Source organism: Nanorana parkeri, unplaced genomic scaffold, assembly GCF_000935625.1.
Source record: "Nanorana parkeri isolate BGI_ZX_2015 unplaced genomic scaffold, ASM93562v1 scaffold174, whole genome shotgun sequence".
NCBI classification, from domain to species: Eukaryota; Metazoa; Chordata; class Amphibia; order Anura; family Dicroglossidae; genus Nanorana; species Nanorana parkeri.
In genome coordinates this window covers 1,489,530-1,508,251 of record NW_017306442.1, presented here as the reverse complement: position 1 = coordinate 1,508,251, position 18,722 = coordinate 1,489,530, and the positions used below count along the sequence as shown (strand labels likewise).

At 41.0% G+C, this 18,722-nt stretch overlaps 1 protein-coding gene across 3 annotated transcripts in view; it reads right to left on the bottom strand.

The window, feature by feature from the left end:
• Positions 1 to 18,722, bottom strand: part of CDK14 (cyclin dependent kinase 14) — a 387,005-nt gene that overhangs the window by 167,743 nt on the left and 200,540 nt on the right. For all 3 annotated transcript variants that reach the window (XM_018554836.1, XM_018554835.1, XM_018554837.1), the window contains 2 exons: positions 14,801 to 14,924; positions 5,512 to 5,632 (listed from right to left, as the gene is read on the bottom strand). In XM_018554836.1, coding sequence (XP_018410338.1) covers positions 5,512 to 5,632; positions 14,801 to 14,924 — 245 coding nt within the window. The remainder of the gene's footprint in view (positions 1 to 5,511; positions 5,633 to 14,800; positions 14,925 to 18,722) is intronic.

Genomic DNA, 18,722 nt, shown 5'->3' with positions numbered 1-18,722 from the left:
ACTGTTAAACTGTAATGATCACTGGAAAACATACAGAGGATACATCTCCATAGTGGGAATGTACACACTAATTAAATACGGACAGGGGTTCTAACTATTCTTTATCTACCATATGAAAAACAAAAAACAGAAATTCATGAATGAATAAATAAACAAGTTTAGGCAACAGATAGACTTACTTAACCCATACCAACCTAAACTGGTTGATATGGATAACAACCAAAGGTACAAATAATGACTTCTGTGACCAACTCCCCCCTTCCCCAACCCATGTTTTATTGGACTATCTAACCCAAGAGTGGCAATTCTAGTATAGCTATGGTAACTTTAACAGTATAATTCAGCCTCCAATCAATTACAGTAAACTCTCTATAATCTGGTATTCAACTAACCAGAACTCTCATCTAACCAGATAAAAATAAATCCCCTGTGTACTCACTGTTTTGCTGATCTGATTTGCATGTATTATCCTGGAAACGATTGTGTCTATTTGTCTTAATTTGCTTTGATTCTTGCATTTCAATATTAATATGAAGTCAATACAGAGTTTATGTTATGGTATAGTATGGGGTATGGCAGTAGTTAGACCTATTTTTATTGGTAACTCTCAAGCTACCAGAAACTACATTTATCTGGAATCTACCAATCCCCGTGGATGCCGGATAAGGGGGAGTTTACTGTATTCCGACAGATATAGGCTTTTCTAATTACTATTTCTTAACATTTTTTTTTGGCTTCTCCTATTTTCTCTGCCCTGGGAAACTGTCCCAGCTGCATTACCCTAGCTCCAACTCTGCCAACATGGGAAAATAGAAAAAGGAAACAAAAATGTAAAAAACAGAATGCACTAAAGATAACAAAATATAATGAAAGAGAAATAAAATAAAAGAATACAAAAATTACATAGAAAAGTAAAAGAAAAATAAACAGATGAGAAAAAGAAAGAATTAAATTAAACAAAAAAAAAGGGTAAGGAAGAGAAAAAAAAATAAAAAGGACATGAAAAGAGTTATAAAAAGAAAGAAAGAAATTACAGGAGATTTATGTGAAATATTTATCTCAAAATCAATTTTCAAAATATACACAAACTTTGATGTACACTACAGCTTTTTATTTCATTCAAATCTAAAAACATCTTTATTTTCAATTTAAAAAGATTGAAAATAAAGATGTTTTTAGATTATAATAAAATACAAATTAATCATTTTATATGAAGTCAAAGATAATGTATGGCTTATAAAAGAAAGGGAATTAATAAAATAAATTATTGGGACAAAGACTAGGAAGGTTTGTTGGGGCCCCTTGATCGATACTTACTTGCTCCTTTCATCTCATGGTAAAGATATTATTGTTGTTGTGCACAGTAAGCCATTTTTAGTCAGCAGGCATTGTCTATGCACATTGTACGCCTACGTATTATGATTTAACATTCACAATGTAAAATCAGACAAAGGTCATTGTTTTTTTTTCAAGAAATACTCTCAGGTAGCAAATGAAGTGTAAAAACAATTTGGAGGCAATGACCCCGGCCTCCTGCAACACCCCCAGAGACAATGTTTGTGCTGTCATTAGGGTGCAGCTGGTCCGCTCCGATGTAGCGCCGCTTCCTCCTCCTGTGCCACCACTACTCTTATTACACCCCATTCATTACACCCCCCGCCAATCTCCCTCTGCTCATCTGCTTCACTAGCTGATACTTAGAGAAACATGAGAGCTTTGTTATGTCTGTCTGCCAATTCTACAACTTTACACAATAAATACAAGATCCCCATGTGTGTTTAGAAGAGTATTTTAAAGGGAAAACTATACTTAGAATAAAGGAAAACCCAAACGGGATGACATTGAGTTTGCAAAAGCGCTGCACAGCATAAACATTTTTTTTTTTTTACATAAAATAATGTTTTTAACTTTTTTCACCCTTTTTTGCATCTTAGTGCTGCCGATCACCTCCAGCTTACTTCAGTCACTTCCTGTCTACATGCACTCACTGAGGGCGACAATGGTGGGCTATGCCTGCAAATGAGCGTTGGTACCGCTGCTTGTAATCTCCACCGAAGGGACCGTGTCTAACAGGAAGGCAATGCAGGAGCCCAATGTCTCCCTATAAGAGGAAAAGCCTGAACAAGGACCTTCCTGGCGGAATCACAAGGTATTATTTTAAAGAAAGCGACAGTGTTGAAAAGATTGAAACCAACCGCTGAAATGACATTAACAATTTGAAGCTTATATGAGATAATGGCTGGGTTTAGATCCACTTTAATGAAGAACTCCAGGAAATGTTTTGATTAACCCTTGCAGTTGGGCAAACCCCGCACTGCAACAGTTAAGTGCTTGTTTGTGTCTAGGTTCAAAAATATATTATATATATATATATATACACACACACACACACATATATATATATACACACACACTCACCCAAAGCTCCGAGCCAGTTTGTTCTTAGACCAGTCCTTCCAGCGTCTCTCCCCATCCTCTGCAGCGGTCTAAGGTCCGGAATTCATCCTGTCTGTACACAGTGTATAGACGTGATGACGATGAGGAAGATTACAATGTTGCTACTGTGGGGGAGACAGGCTGGAGGGAGAGCCGTGACAGCTGGCCGGCTCGGAGCTTCGCATGAGTATATCTTATTTGTCATTTTAGCACCTAGACACAAACTAGCACTTAACCCTTGCAGTGCCGGGATAGCCATACTGCAAGGGTTAATAAAAACATTCCAGGAGTTGTTCTTTGATATCAAATATTGTTACTTTAAATATTGTAACTTTCATAATATTGATACACCATATACATTGTAATTAAAGGTTAACAATGAAAACTATTACAGTATTAAAGTTCCTTTTCATTTCCATCTGCAACTGAAAGTTTTCTTTGTAATATATCCTTTAGATTGTAAGCTCTCATGGGCAGGGGCCTCCTTACCATCTTGTCTTGATTTTGTATTGGAACTGTAATGTCTTCCTTATATTATAAAGTGTTGGCGCTATATACATCCTGTATGATAATAATAATAATAATAATAATAATAATAATAATAATAATAATATCAATATCATAAGCCTGTGGCCATTCTATGCACTGCATGTGTACAGAATTTCCCCACAAATCTTATTTCCTGCTCCACAGCCACTGTGTACAACCAGATATTATTGGTCTTCGTGTATTACCAAAAAAATCCGCTCTGTCTTTTGCCTTTACATTGAATTGTGTAAATTGGATTGCTGAGGACTATAAACCCCATCTGCTTCGTCCACTGCTTTTAGTGTACTACTTAAGATTGCGGACCTAGAGGAACTACTAAATACCTTTTGTTATATATTCTTTTGTACAACTGCAGTATGCATGCAGGTTATTATACTTCTGATTTAATTGACTCCTAATATTAGTTCACATTGTAATTGCAAGCAGGAACAAATAGTTCCATGTATAGAGTGCCATATAGGTACATGAAGGAATACACCAGTGGGAGAACACAAGTTTCATTTCCTACCATATGTATAACGGTGCATGATGTAAACCAGGTCCACAACCTCCTCCGCACTACATGGAGCGTATAATTGTGGAACTAAACACTGAATTACCGTTTCCTCAAGAAACAAAACATTGGAGACAGTTACTCCCTTTGGCCAGGTTAGCCTACTCGCCTCCGCAGCTGAGATCCTATAACTAAATTACTGCAATATTACACGCGGGGGCAGTTGCCTGTATAAGTACATCTGTGCTTACACTTTCCCCTTAGTCCACCTGCAAAGTCCCATGAACAGCTGGAGATCCTGCCAGTGAAGTTCACCTAATTTTCTGTGATGGTGATGTCGACAATACTGCACTGCTCCTGACTTCAGAGCAGAGTTGTCACTCTCACCTGGGCTGTGCCTGTTTGCACTACAGGAGGATGAGAGGATATTGAAGGGGGTGTAGCTATCAGCATTGTCTCTGCTCACAAACCAGTTGCTTGTCAATTAGCACTTGGCCTCACCTGGTCCTCCCCATTGCTTTCTAGATTGGCAGAGCTGCCTCTGTCGCTGAGACCCGCCCACTGTGAGCTGCATTGTCTGGGAGAGGGAGTGTGAGACACAAATGGAGGATATGGCTCAGTCAGGGAAGGTAAAGGACATGTATATAGTAACTGGATTTGGTACTTGATAAGACTGCCATACAATAACCTATAGATGTACTTTCAAGTACACCTGTAGTAAAAACAAACCCCCCTACACCGTGTGGCAGTAAGCTAGCTCAAAATTACGTCCACAGTTCCAATCACTGCAGACACCATGCATACTTTCAGGTATGAATCGTGTACAGTATATGCCTCTCTGCCCTTCCACAATGCAGCACTTGGTGCCTACATGGCTAATCGATGGGCCTGACAATAGTCGTCTGCTGAATCCATACCCATCAGATGGGAAAATAATGGCAACAAAGACCCTGTTCCTTCAGGCCTGATGTACAGACAAGGCCTCATGCATTCTATCTCATCAGTAACAATGCAGCAGGATAACAAGCAGTACTAATGGTGTCATTCGTCATAGAGGCTCACCTCTGGAGAAGTTAATATTTATTTGTGAAGCTTCAGTAGCAGACACACTGGAGGTCTGCAGGCTAACATTTATCACGCCGACACATATAATGGTCTCCCTAAATTTTGTAAGTGAGAAAAAAACGCAGAGCCATTAAGAAATGTGACATGACAGGAATTACTGACAACGTGGTTAAGTGCCCAGCTGCTTCCCATATCACTGTGCTGTGCGCAACCTTACAAGAGGTAAGACGGCTATATGTGGCGAGCCCATCCATCTATACAATGATGTGCCAAGAAGCAAAACACAGCACAGCTTTCAGTTTAAAGTGAACCTGTCATGACAGAAATACACGGGCTACCTTTCCTGACCGGCTTCTGAAAATGGTAGTTCATAAAATGCACAATAGCATTGCACAGCACTGTGTTTGCTGGCCCAAAAGATGGCCATGTCATCAAAGTACGCAATGGATTCGCAGATGGATAGAGGGTGGGAAACACAGCTTTAATATTTGATCAGGGACCATTTTAGTGCCCTCGGTTGCCTTGATCGCCTTGGGGAGAATATTGCTTCCTGGAAACATTACAAGGCTGCCGACCTGCTCCACAACATGAGCTCTCCCCAAGGCCATCCACTCAACTGAGGACCACAGACTTTGTCATCTCTAAACGAGTCCCTCATTGCTGCTATTGCTGGTTGACATTTCCATCTCGCAGCCCCAGCACTGTCCAAGAACTGTTGGGCTTTATGCTGCTGACACATCAACAGATTGCTCAAGAGCATATCAAAGGCAATCACTTTACTGTGAGTATTTAATGCAACTTACTAATAAAACCTTATTTTAATACATAAGGGTTGCTCCCTAGTTCTTTTTCTTTGGAACTGATAGTTGCCTGGCTGCCATACTGATCCTCTGGCTTTAATACTTTCTAAGTCCTTATCTCCATACTTCCAGATCAGTAACTCAAAGCACCGAAGGCATCTCACTTACCACATGTCTAGGCAGGTGGAGTATTCTGTGGAACCCAACAGCACGTCCGGAGGCCTGTACCAAAGAGTTACTACCTCATTTGAGTAGGTGTGGCTGGGGATTGATTTGGCTCGAGCAAGACCTGCAGGAGAAAATGAATTCATGTCAACAAATATTTACAATAAATATCAATATTAGTGAACCCACCATGAGTGGCTGAAGCAATCGGAATAATAAGAAAAAGAGAACAATTTAAAAACACCTTTTTTTTTTAGGGGTTTTCTAACAAGATTTACAAAACTTTCACCAATAATTCACAAATTTTGCCCATTAAATCTAAACAGGAAAATGTGTGAATCTTGGGTGAAAGCTGTATACAACTTGTGTGAAAACATTTATAAAAGCCCCTTAAAAGGTAACTCTACTTTAAAATATAACAATAAAAAATGATTTTAAAAATTAATATAGTACATACTGTATAATTGCTACACAAGACATTTTGAAATGAAATGTTTTTCAAAATTATCTATGTTCTAAATCTCAAAAAAATTAAATGCAATATGGCGACCTTGAGGCGTTCTGTACACAGTTGGTTTCACCAGAAATGTCAATTCTTTCTTTAGGAAGGTCCTCTTTATGAGGACATCAGGGGTCTCCGAGACCCCTAATGTCACCTAGGGACCCCCAAAAAAGCTGATGAAGCAGAGATCTGCTTCACACCGGTGTTCTGTACTGCAGAGTGACACTGAATACAGGAAGTAATGTAATATACAGGTGAAACTCGAATAATTAGAATATCGTGCAAAAGTAATTGCAATAAGTGCTGCAAAAGGGGCCCAAACCAAGTACTGAGTACATATGCATGCTTGTACTTTTCAGAGGTCCGATATTGTTCTATGTACAATCCTTGTTTTATTGATTGCATGTAATATTCTACTTTTTTGAGGTTGTGGATTTGGGGTTCTTGGGGTTTTCATGAGCTGTAAGCCATAATCATCACAATTATGACAAATCACGGCTTGAATTATCTTGCTTTGCATGTAATGAGTCTATCTCATATATTAGTTTCACCTTTTAAGTTGCATTAGTGAAATAAATGAACTTTGCACGATATTCTAATTATTCGAGTTTCACCTGTATACATCACTTCCTGCATTCGGGGACCGAGAAGAGATCAAAAGGGAGATCGTGTGCTGAACTCCCTTTGATCTCCACTGAGAGCATAGCCGTGCCGGTCCCAGCGGATCTCGGGACCAGCAGCAGCGACGGAGGTACGGGGGGTGCACAACCGCAGCTCCTGCAATCGATCGGGCGTCTAGAGACGTCCGATTGCTTGAATGTAAACAGCCATTGCTAACAGTTCCCCAATTGTGTGCGTGCTGAGCGCCGTGCACGAGGAGCGGGGGGAGGGGCAGGATGTCTTAAGACGCCCTCCCGCTTCTACAAGACGCCCATCCGGCCATTCAGGAACGGTCGTTGACGGGAGGCGGTTAATGTCTTTAGATATAGACTTACTAGGGATCAGTTCAATATAAATATTATAATGTCTCTTTAGGTTAAGCCACCTCAATACCAGCAACCCCCTTTCTTTCCAGGTCATCTTTCCGTTTCCAGTGCTCTGATAGTTTGACTGACAATTACCCCGTCATGCAACACTCTACACAAATGATTTTTATATAATTTTTTTTTTAGATAGGTAGAACTTTCTTTTAGAGGAATATAATAACCCTATTTTTTATTATAAAAAGCAAAATAGACCAAAACGTTTTAAACAAAACTTCTATTAGTTTCTGTTATAAAACATATCAAATTAAAAAAATAATAATAGGACAATAGGAAACCCTCCCAAAGGGACTATGTTTTGGAAAGTGGACACCCCAAGGTGATCTTATTTTTGCCACAATTTTTTAGAAATGTAGAAACATGCCGAGTATTGAGTTGGTTAAAGTATACCTAAAGCAAAACATTTTGGATAAATTAGGTAATGATTAAAATCCATGTCAGTTTTCTTTTTGTCCCATCAAGAAAATAACTTCCTATCCTGTGAACACAACAGGATGTATGGGAATTATTATCTTAAGGTTCATTTCACACCAGTGGCATGTGGTTTGGTGCGCATAACTGGCACGCACTGGTGGGAAGTGTGCACGCATGCTACGATGCTATGTTACAATGCATCACAATGTTTACAATTTTTTTAAAGTAACTTTATTTAAAGAAGAACTCTGCAAAACTTGTATTAACCATAGCAGTGTGGCTACTAATTAAAAATATTATTTGATTATTTTGCAAGGGTTAACTGCTCATTTTTGTCTAGGTGCTACAAAAAAAAAAGTTATACTCACCCAAACCTCAGGGCTGGTCAGCTGTCCCAGCATTCCCTCCAGCCTGTCCTCTACTGCAGCGTTGGTATGTCCCTCTGCGTCCTCAAGTCCTGTGTATAGAGCGTGATAACTTGAGGATCCTTAGACTGCTGCAGCGGCGGGGGAGTGGGACTAGAAGACCCAGTCTAAGAGCATGCTGGCTCAGAGGATCATGTGTATATGACCTTTTTTTATTTATTTTAGCACCTAGATGAAAATGAGCAGCTAACCCCTGCAGTGTGGGGGAAGCCCCACTGCAAGGGTTAATAAAATTGCAACTAGACCCCTACGAAAAAAAAATATTTGATGAACTGCTAATAACTTATGGATGCTAAAGTGACACTAAATTCAGGAGCTGAATCTTACAACTGCATTCAAGTACCTTAACTATTAAGAAAAAATTTATTTGTGTATCACTCGGCTGTAGATCCTCAAATCTCTAAATTGGTGCTGACACTGTCCTTCCTTCTGGAGAGGGGCTACTTTTGTTCCTCATGGTCACTGTGTCTTGTAAAGTAGTCTCCGCTCCAAGCTCACTCCTGGGATGGACTACAATCTCATGTTTAGTTTGCTCATTTGTGTTGCGATCGTAGACCATCCTGGAAGTGAGCTTGGAGCGGTGATTACATTACAACACACACAGGGACCATGGAGAACAAAAGTAGCCCCCCTCCAGAAGGAAGGACAGTGTCAGCACCAATTCAGAGATGATTGGAGGATCTACAGCCGAGTGATACACAAATAAGATACATTTTTCTTAATAGTTAAGGTACTTGAGAATTCGTTTTAAGATTCACTTCTAAGTTTAGTGTCACTAAGTTTAATTTCATTACATAAATGATACATATAGCTAAACAACGTATATAAATTGCCACTATTGACAAAAAAGGCAACACAATGACAGCTGTTGTTTTTTCATTGGGACAGGAAGTGTAAGAAAATATATTTCTCCTCAATGTACCACACTCATTTTAAATATCTCATGATTAAACCCCAAGAGATTTGTTTTCCTGGTCCAGACCTAGTCAGCTAAGGCAGGATCAAAAAGAAACAGGCAAACATTTAAATTTGTGCAAATGTATCCGGCGGTTACAGAAATGGAGATGTTAACTTTTTTCCCAGAAGGGGCTGCTGGTTTCCTGAAATTGTAATGCGGTTGTGAAGTTTGGCCACTTTAGCTATAAATATTGCATTAGCAACAACGCCAAGTGTGAGCTGTTGAATCCTCTTGACGACGGGATAAACAGAGATGACTGATATGGGATAAATGGGAGCAAGCAGATCTCATCTTGTAATGCCTCACAACTTCAAGGGTAACTATCAGGGTTTTGCATAAAACGTATTTATTTTACATTAAAATGTGCACCTTATTTGTAATTTTTTCCTACAAAAAGTATATTAAGGGGTATTCACGAAGGGGCTGAAGGATCCAACCGTAGCTTCGGCTGATCCTTCAGCCGCCGGAGCCCTTCGGTTCAGTTGAACCGAAGGGCTGCTGTACGGGCTATTCACTATGGCCCGTACAGAAGCCGAAGGCATATGCTCCTGCTCGACTGAGTCGAAGTGACACCCGAAACGGGGCCAACGGCCATCCAATGGCGGGCCGTAAGCCTCACAAATGACAGCTGTGATCGCACGGCTGGCTCCGCCCAGTTGCAATGACAGATCAGCATCCTCAAATGACCTGGGGACACTGATCCGTCATACAATAGGGCGGAGCCGGTCGTGTAAAAAAATTTTATTTTACAATTTATTTGTATTTTAAAAATATTTTTCAACCTTTTTTTTTTTTTTTAACTCTTTTCATTGATTTTCTATTCTGCTCGGCACCACAGAGGTACCAAGCAGAATAGCCGAGCCGAATGCAGTTCGGGAATAGAGAATAGGGGGCAAACGGCAGCGAGTGAGCTGCCGGAGCTTTCGGCACAGCTGATTCAAATTTTGGATCGGCTGAGTCGAAGTCCTTCTGCACTTCGGCTCATGCTGAGCATGTTCGGATGGTCAAAGGCAGCCGTACAGAACTGATGTAGTCTGAAATCAGCCGTACAAGCCAGAAGTGAATAGCCGAACAGTGTTTGGCTCACTTCACTTCGGCTCGGTTACTCACTCGGCTGCCTGTAAATGTTTATCTTTCAAATAAACATAATAGTTGTTGTACAATGACACATAATTCAGAGCATGATTGGTTAAAAAGAGAGCAGAGGCTGCTTGCCTTCAGACTTTCTATCTCTAATGTAAATGTCAAATGACCTTTGTGAAGAGAACAGGGAGGGAGGGGGTAGAGGGAAGGAGTCCCATCTCTGAGTTATTCACTTACTGTATCTGTCTAAGTTTTTGCTTCAGTTTTAAGCTCTGTGAACAGCATTTTGTTTTCAGTAGAGCAGCTAAAAATAGACATGTGCGATTCGTTTCCTTCCGAAATCAAAAGTCAGATGAATTTTCCAAACTTCGGACACATCCAAATTTCCAAATCCCAATGCATCCGTATGTGTCCAAATTTGAATTGCCGTTTCCAAATTTCAAAAACTAAACTGAATCGGACATGTGACTTTTCTGGCCAATCAGGTGTGTATATATCTGAATCCCGAAATAATGAAATATCTGAACCAAACTAAATTTTTCCGCAGCTTACATGTCTAATAGACAGGTAAACGTATGAAAATGAGCCTTTAGCTCCACCTGTTGGCTGGAAATACAAATAAAAAATACTGCATACTATATGCAATCATTAAAAACCTGATTAAAAATATATTAATAAATATTTAGTTATTTTGCTGCTGAACATAATGAAAATATGAGGGTGAGTCAAAAACTATTCACACTATGGCTGTAAAATTTATTTTCAACTTTTAGAAAAGACAAATACATCATTCTTCAACATAATCTACTGGCTTTTCAATACACTTCGTCCATCTGTCAACAAGCTTTCGTATTCCCTCATTAAAAAATGTTTTAGGCTGAGCTGCGAGCCACGAATGCACCTCTGTCTTCACTTCTTCATTAGCGGTGAATCTTCCTCCTCATAGGGCTGCGTTTAGAGGACCAAAGCCCCACAATCCAGTGTCTATCATCAATGTTGTCATCAGCTATGGACGTGGACGGGCGTCCGCCTCCTTCTTGATGGCCAACACTTGCACGACCTTCCTTGAACTTCTCTACCCATTCATACACGCTTCTTCACGACAAAAAACTTTCTCCATACAGCGCACAAAGTATTCAATAAATAACGGCACCAGGCACACTCTCAGACCACAAAAAACGTATCACTGCACGCTGCTCTTCTTTCCTGCAAATCACAAGTGAGGCATCCATTTTTTCTCGCACCGTAGTTACAAATGAACTGACGTAACGCGTTCACACCTGCACAGCAGTGACTGGGGAGACGGTAGCCTTGAACGGAAAACGCTGATAAGACAGTGCAGCCAACAGAGGTTTTAATATAACCAGAGTGCGTATAATTTGTGACTCACCCTCGTAGAAAATAGATGCAAAACTCCATAGATTCCATTTAAAACAGAATCATAGTTTGTCAGCTGTAAACTGAAAAGTGGAAGGCATGTCAGAGTTACCAAATCTCATTATTATTTTGAGTAAAAACATGCCTCCTGCTTGCTACAAATACAATGTAATAAGTAGCAATTTACCAGTTCTTAGATCCGATGGCTGCATTTGTTTTCTTTTCTCCAGGCCTTTATTCCTTTATTTTCATCTAGTGCTCCTGTCAGTAACACACTTCCTGTCCTAGGGGGACAACACTCACTATACTGAATCTAGGAGCAACAGCATTTTAACCCTAGGACAGAATGTGTGTTAGAACTAAAGAACAACTCTCGCTCTCCTCTTCTCCATAACAGGAGGGGAGGTGTTCAATTAGTTTACAAAGGAGCAATGGGCAGAACGGATAATTGGATTTGAGTGTAGTATTGACAAAGCCAACAGAAAGTCTTAAAGTGACATTAAGGTCACAATCCCCCCCCCTCCCCACCCTCCCCCCATGCTGCTTTATGGACTTACCTTAAATGATGCCTCTTGGTCAGATGATCTCTCTCCTTCCACCTGTTTTCAGGAGTCCCCCCAGCGCTGGTGCCGGTCTCAGATCCAGCGCAGACTGCTGTCTCTTCCTGTCCCACGGTGTCTGTCCAACATGCACGCACACGGCTACTTACATTGACTTACCCTGTGTCTCTCCTCTTTTGGCCGAAGATCTCTACTGCGCAAGCGCTCGCCCCATCACCCATGATCCTTCACAACCACTCCAGAATCTTCAGATCTTCAGACAGGAGCAAGCAGCGGAGACGGAGGTAAGTAATTACTTTTTTGGTAACTTTTTTATTTTTTTGAATGTTTTTGCATATAGATATATGCAAAAGAAAAAAAAAAAACAAGACTTTAATTATACTTTAAACTCACTGAATTTCCGGCAGCTATTTTTTCCATTTATCAATCAGAGGTTTACATACATTTTAAGAACCTCTGCTCTATGCAGATAGTGGTCCTTGTGGGAATTAAAACCAAGACAACAGTACTAACCACCAAGCCATCATGCTGCCGATAAGAGCAACGTATAACCTGACACTTCATAGATCAATACCCCTTTGTCAAGCCATAGAAAAAAATCTAGTGGAACAGCCACATACTTAAGACTCATTTCTCTGTTAGAGGGAACCTTTACACATGACCTATTGTGACCGCTGACTATCCTCCGGGAACCAGCAACAATACAAAGCAAACTGTACAAGACCGATGTGATCCTTCGAGGGATTTTCTCATCCAATCGATAAGGCTGATCTGTTATGCATACATGGAAATGAATGACTATGTAAGTATCAATCTATTGCTCGGCCATCCCTGAGCTCACTCACATCATACTTTGTAGGGCGGGATCAATAAATTGATATTTTGCCTCCAACACTCCTCTGTGAACTGAAAAAATACATAATAGAAAAATGCATGTGATATAACCAGAGCTTTCCAACATCAGTGGCTTTCATAAGAGCTTCTTGAATGTGGGTTATAAATGGATGTACCTGTGCCAACAACATTGTTCATAAGGTGTTCGGACCTGAGCCCATTAATAGCGTTTCTGTATTTTGCATGTACAATCAGGAGAAGTATATAATTCTCCAGGGAGGTATTAAAGTTGAACAAAAATGAAATAAAAATGTTAGGAACCTTTATTGGCAGGAGAAACATTGTAAAAAAAAAAACCTCTTTGACCCTTCCAGCAAATGTTTTGTGCACACGCCCTGATCCAATTCCTAGCTGTTAAGTTCTGCGTCACAATACAATCTCTAGCTGCCTTGGAAGCTATGGCATTCATTGCAATATATACATATATAATATTTTTTTATTATTTTTTTGCCCCAGTGAGGTAGGTGCCATGTGCTCCTACCTAGGGGAGAAAGCTGGGAACATCCACTGATGTCATCCCCATGGCTAACCCATGTTGCTTCTAAAAAATGTTTGGTGGTCATCTTTGGTGGGGCATGTTTAAGTGGGGGGCTTCCGATGCATTAAACAAGCACATGTTCACATTTGTTTTGTACAGAGTAATTTCAGTAAAAAAACAAATTCTCAAACTGAGCTTGGGAAAACACTGTCAAGGCTCTAGCATCATGTCACTATCCTACTGAACCTATGCAATCTGAACTCCCGCCTTATAACCAGTGCAACCTGCTTCCTGAGTACCTTGTTACAAGTACAGCTTGCCACCCATACATCCTGCTAATTGAGCACCTTGTTACCTGTGAAACCTTGCAACCCGTGCACCAAGCTACCAGTATTGTTCTGCTACCAGTGCCACCAAGTCTCACCAGGACTCTCTTGTACCATCTGTGATACCTGTGTCATCAGTGCTATGAGTAAAGGTGGCCATACACTTCACAACCATCGCAAGACCTTAGTCTTGCGATGGTTGTAAAGTACTTAAAAAAAACGTACGATCTGCCCATCTTAGACAGGCAGATCGTACTCTCGATCATTGCAAGCCCGCCCCCCTGAGGGGCGGGCTTCCTATGACCGCAATGCTGAACAGGCAGTGTGCGCGCGCGTGCGCACACCGGCCCGTTCGGCATTTGTCTCCCGAGCACCGTTCTAACCAGCCGAAAATCGTACGATTTTCGGTTGGTTTTCTAGCGTGCTCCTTAGACAAAAGACGTGCGACCGTACAGTAGAAACGGTCGCACGTCTTCGTTCACACTGCTCGATTCTCGTACGATCGCGGGATTTCCCGCGATTCTCGTACGAGAATCGAGCAGTGTATGGGCACCTTTATATCTGTATTACATGCTACAGTTTCTATGCAGTCACCTTTACTGCTCTCCAGACACCTACCCTCCTAATTGTCCATGAGTAGCTGTTGAGTGATCTAGGGGTAGCTTACAGCTAAATCCCAACTCCCGTGAGGGGGGTCCCGGGTGGAACATAAGCTATCCCTTAGACTCTCAGAGAAAGCAGTTGTACCAAGGAAAGGGTCCATACCAATGGTTTGTGACATTCTGCAAGTCATACAAAAACTGGTGCCGTGAGAATGGCAACTAATGGAAAAATCATTCTATATTCAGGGGACATCTCCCTCTGCCATCAAATAAAATGTATGTTTATTGCCAGAGGTGGCTTGATATGTTTGCCCCATTATACTCCCAGTGAACTCAGCATGAAAAGGACATCAGAGATGCAGCCCCACATAAATGTGTTTAAATGTGGATTTAGGTGTTGGCTAGAGTTGCCCTTAAAGAAATAAAAATAATAAGATCCTGGCGGAAAGGCACATTATTTGAGGCTATGTTTCTCATAAACATCTTTTTCTCATTTCGAGATAGCCGTTAAAGAAAAAAAAACAATAATAACAAAAGATGAGATTATCTAAAGAAGCCAAAATCAATAGAGCCCTCTGGCCTCCTCCACAATATACAAAAGAAAATAATTAAAGTGAAACATCTTTATACCAAAGTCGGCCAGCTTCAGCTCCCCTGTATCGCTGATCAGCAGGTTCTGTGGTTTCAGGTCTCTGTGCAAAATGTGGCCTTGGTGAATGTAGGAGAGTCCTCGCAGCAGCTGAAATAAAAACAACTGAAAGGGAAACAGAAGGAGCACATTAATAATCTGAACATGTCAGGGATGACTTAAACATAAAAAACTATTGGACAAGCAACACAAAGATATTTTTTTAGGGATCTAGGTGTAAAATGTTCTCCTCTAATCATCGTGTTTGGTAGCTCCCTTTGAAGCTGGGATCACATGACCTACACCTAGGCAATGATCATGTGAGCACTGCCAAAGCAACACTGAGGTCAAGCCAAAGAGTCAGTAGGTCTCACTAAGGCCCAATTCACACCTGAACATTTTGTAGCTTGAATGCCTAAGCACTACAACATTCAGCAGGGGGAAGCCCATTGTTTTCAATAGTCCCTGTTCACATTTTAGCATCCTGTTGCTTGTAGCAAAACACCTATAGCATGAAAAGTACACAAGCTTCTTTTCAGGCAGAATTGAGCATGCCATAGAGAGTCGTTAATGGGAGCACCTGGAAAATGCTTAAAAAATGTGCATTTACACACGTTTTTTTAGATGTTCACATTTAAAAGTCTATGGGGCCGAAAACTATTGATTCTCCATAAAAACACTCTTTTAGTGCATAAAACACCTGAGAAATACATGTACAAACACAACAAAATGTCACGACATGGCCCGACTACATTTATGCTTAGGTATGAATGCAGAGAAGAGACCTCATGGCCCTTGGGACTGCATTAGACACATGGCTCCATATCCAAGGAAGCCAAGGCTCCGTAGATTAGAGGAACAGGTACCATTTTTAACAATGTCAGCAACTCAGTTGCATATCTTCATTAACCAACATTGTAACAATAATGATTTATCTTAAGGGAAATTCTTTAAAGGAGAACTATGGGGTTAAGGCTTTTCTCCATAGTTCTCCTTAGTGTAACGGAAGGACACAAACTATCATTTACTGAAAAATGGCCTGGATGGGAAGGGGGTTTAACACCGCGGATGTCAACTGGTTAAAGAACTCCCGGCAGAAATAAAATTAGCCCTTGCTGTTGCAACCCTTGCAATTACCGTATTTTGCGCTCCATAACACGCACCTGACCACGCGGGGTAGGGTTCTGTGTAGTTCCTGACAGCTGAGACAGGTGGCGCTGTGATTACTGTGAAACTGCGGGGGAGGGGGGTGGTGGGGGGGTTTGGACGGTATCGCCTCTGCTCCATTCATACAAGTGATCTAATCAGATCACTTGTATGAAAATGAGCAGTGGCTCCACACTATACGTCTAGCTCTGCTTGTCCGGAGCAGGGCTAAATGTACAAAACAAATAATCGCCCGGCGCCCGAAACTGCATGTCCCAGGCGTCGGGCGATAGGGATTCCACACCCCTGGGTACACATTTGCTCCTTAAGACGCATAGACATTTTTGCCCGCCTTTGGGGGGGGGGAGTGCGTCTTATGGAGCAAAAAATACGGTAATGCTTAATTTGTCAATGGAATGTCCTTTGGCATCCCCATGTCCAATACCCTGTATTGGACATGATGACTCGGTTCGTGTGAGTAGGTCTTTTGTTATTTTAGCTCACTAGACAAAACAAGCACGTAACCCTTGCAGCACATAATGCAGCCACCACACGCAAGGCCTGTAAAGGTGAAATATATTACATTTTTGCTCTTGGGTTGAGATATCCTTTAATAAGCCAACACTGGCATGAAATGGATGAGAAACTGGACGGTAGCTCAATAACAAAAATATCCAGAAAATGTGACAATTTACTCCTTTGCAGTGAAATAATAAAAACATCACAATCCCCGAAGCAGTGCGGTTATGAGAATTAATCTCACTCTTTTTTCCAATGCTTCCTTTTCTCCCCTGCAGCTGCAACACGGAACATTCTGATAAAGTCTATAAGACCGGCACACTATCAGATGTGAAGAGCTAAAAACATTAACAGGAAATATTAAGTTGTTCATTCAGTTCCCTTTGAATTGTAGTGAGTGTTTATTTCACAAGCCCTTAAATTGCTGGAAGAGGAAAACTCCTTAACAAATGTGCCCACGCCTGCTCGCACAAAATGAATCAATATGAGGGAGTACATGCAAAATAAAAAATCACCAACTTCCACTAATTCACAGTCCAGACTACAGAGACAAAGGCGTCTTTATTTAGAACATTATGAGCCTTGTTAATTATTCTAACACATATCATGAGGAAGCACTCAGAAAACCGATTGTGTTACTGTATGTTCTCTGTAGAAAGCCGAGATATAATTGGCCGCTATAGGTTACAGCACATTGCATATAAAAAAAATGTTCTATACCAGTTTATGATAGACTACATAACCATGTTTGTGGACAACTCACCATCACACCTACAGTTTTATATGAGCTTGTTGGACATCTCCCCCCCCCCCCCCACATTGCAAGGTTAACTGCTCATTTTGGTACGGGGTGCAAATAAAACAATCAATACCCGATCTTCGGTCCTGCGGTGGTGAGTGCTCACCTCTCTCCCCCTCCTCTCTGGTGGTGACATTTCCCCCGGCATCCATATGTGTATTGAAGCTGCAGAGCCAGAGCCTAGGACAGAAGAGGCTACAGGGACAGGTTTAGCAGCCAAACACCACTGAGGATGAGTATATTGTCTTTATTTTGCCCTAACAGAGATTTTCAATAGAAAAAATTGTCTCTCAACACAGCGGTAGTAGGGGAATGTCTCTGAGGTTTTAGTCACCAGTCCAATGACCCTGAGATGTAAAATTACATTAGATTCAAGGTTCCCAGGTATGATGCCCCATGCTATTGGCCTACATTGAAGCCGTTATATGGTTTGCCTTGTTTGTATTTGCCCCCTTCACTCCGAATGCAGCATCAGCTCAGAACAAAGATCCAGTAATAAGCTGATAAAAAGCCAACACAAAACCCGGCTTCCCATTAAGTTTACTTTTAAAAAGCCGTCTCTCAGGGACATGTGAGGATAAAGCGAGGAACCTTTGATTTAGGAGCTCGGCACACTTGTCACTTTCCTGAGTTAAAGCCCCATAAACGTCCCAGCGGAACAGGCACTGCAGCTTGTTAGGAGTTATTTAAACACCATTTATTTTCAAACACTTAAATGCGGTGGAAAACGCAGCCGCTCGGTAGTGATTTTATCCCTGCTGTTTATTTTCTTGCAGGTTACCCAAGAAACTATAGAATCACACTTTATCTGAATCACATTAACCCTACATATGGAGGAAACCTCTTACCTGAAATAAACATTCATTTTAATCTTTTTGCATTGAATTTGTATTGCAAACTAAGAATCCCTGTTTATATGCAAAAAGGGCTGCTAGCTGAGTGCAGAGGGTGCATTGAAATTTTTTAGTGCCTACCTCATGCAAACACTTGGGTAGAAAACAGTTAAGGTTTTGGGATTCTAGAAGGGAGCACCTTGAGGAAATCCACAACAAACACGGGGAGAAAATCCAAGACAGGAGCGCTAATAGACATAATGCTAAACAACATATATGTCATATATTGTTACGCGAGTGCTTTTTTACTAGGTAGTATGGCTTCCTCGCAGTGTTGGCATCCTCATTATTATTGCCATGAATTAGTACCTTCTACCCATGCTTGTATGAGTTAATGCAAAACAACAAAAAACACATATAGGATAATTGGCCTCTGCCAACGTTACCCCAACAGTGTGGCCAACTCTAAAAGACCTTAGGGCCCAAATGTCCCCAGGGGCAAATGTGTGGATAGTATGATTATAGTATGATATGTTAACCTAACTTTCCCAAATAGACAGCAGCTGTTCTACGGCTACAAGACAAAGACCAGGAATCTAACACGTAGGAGTATAATTACTCCTATTA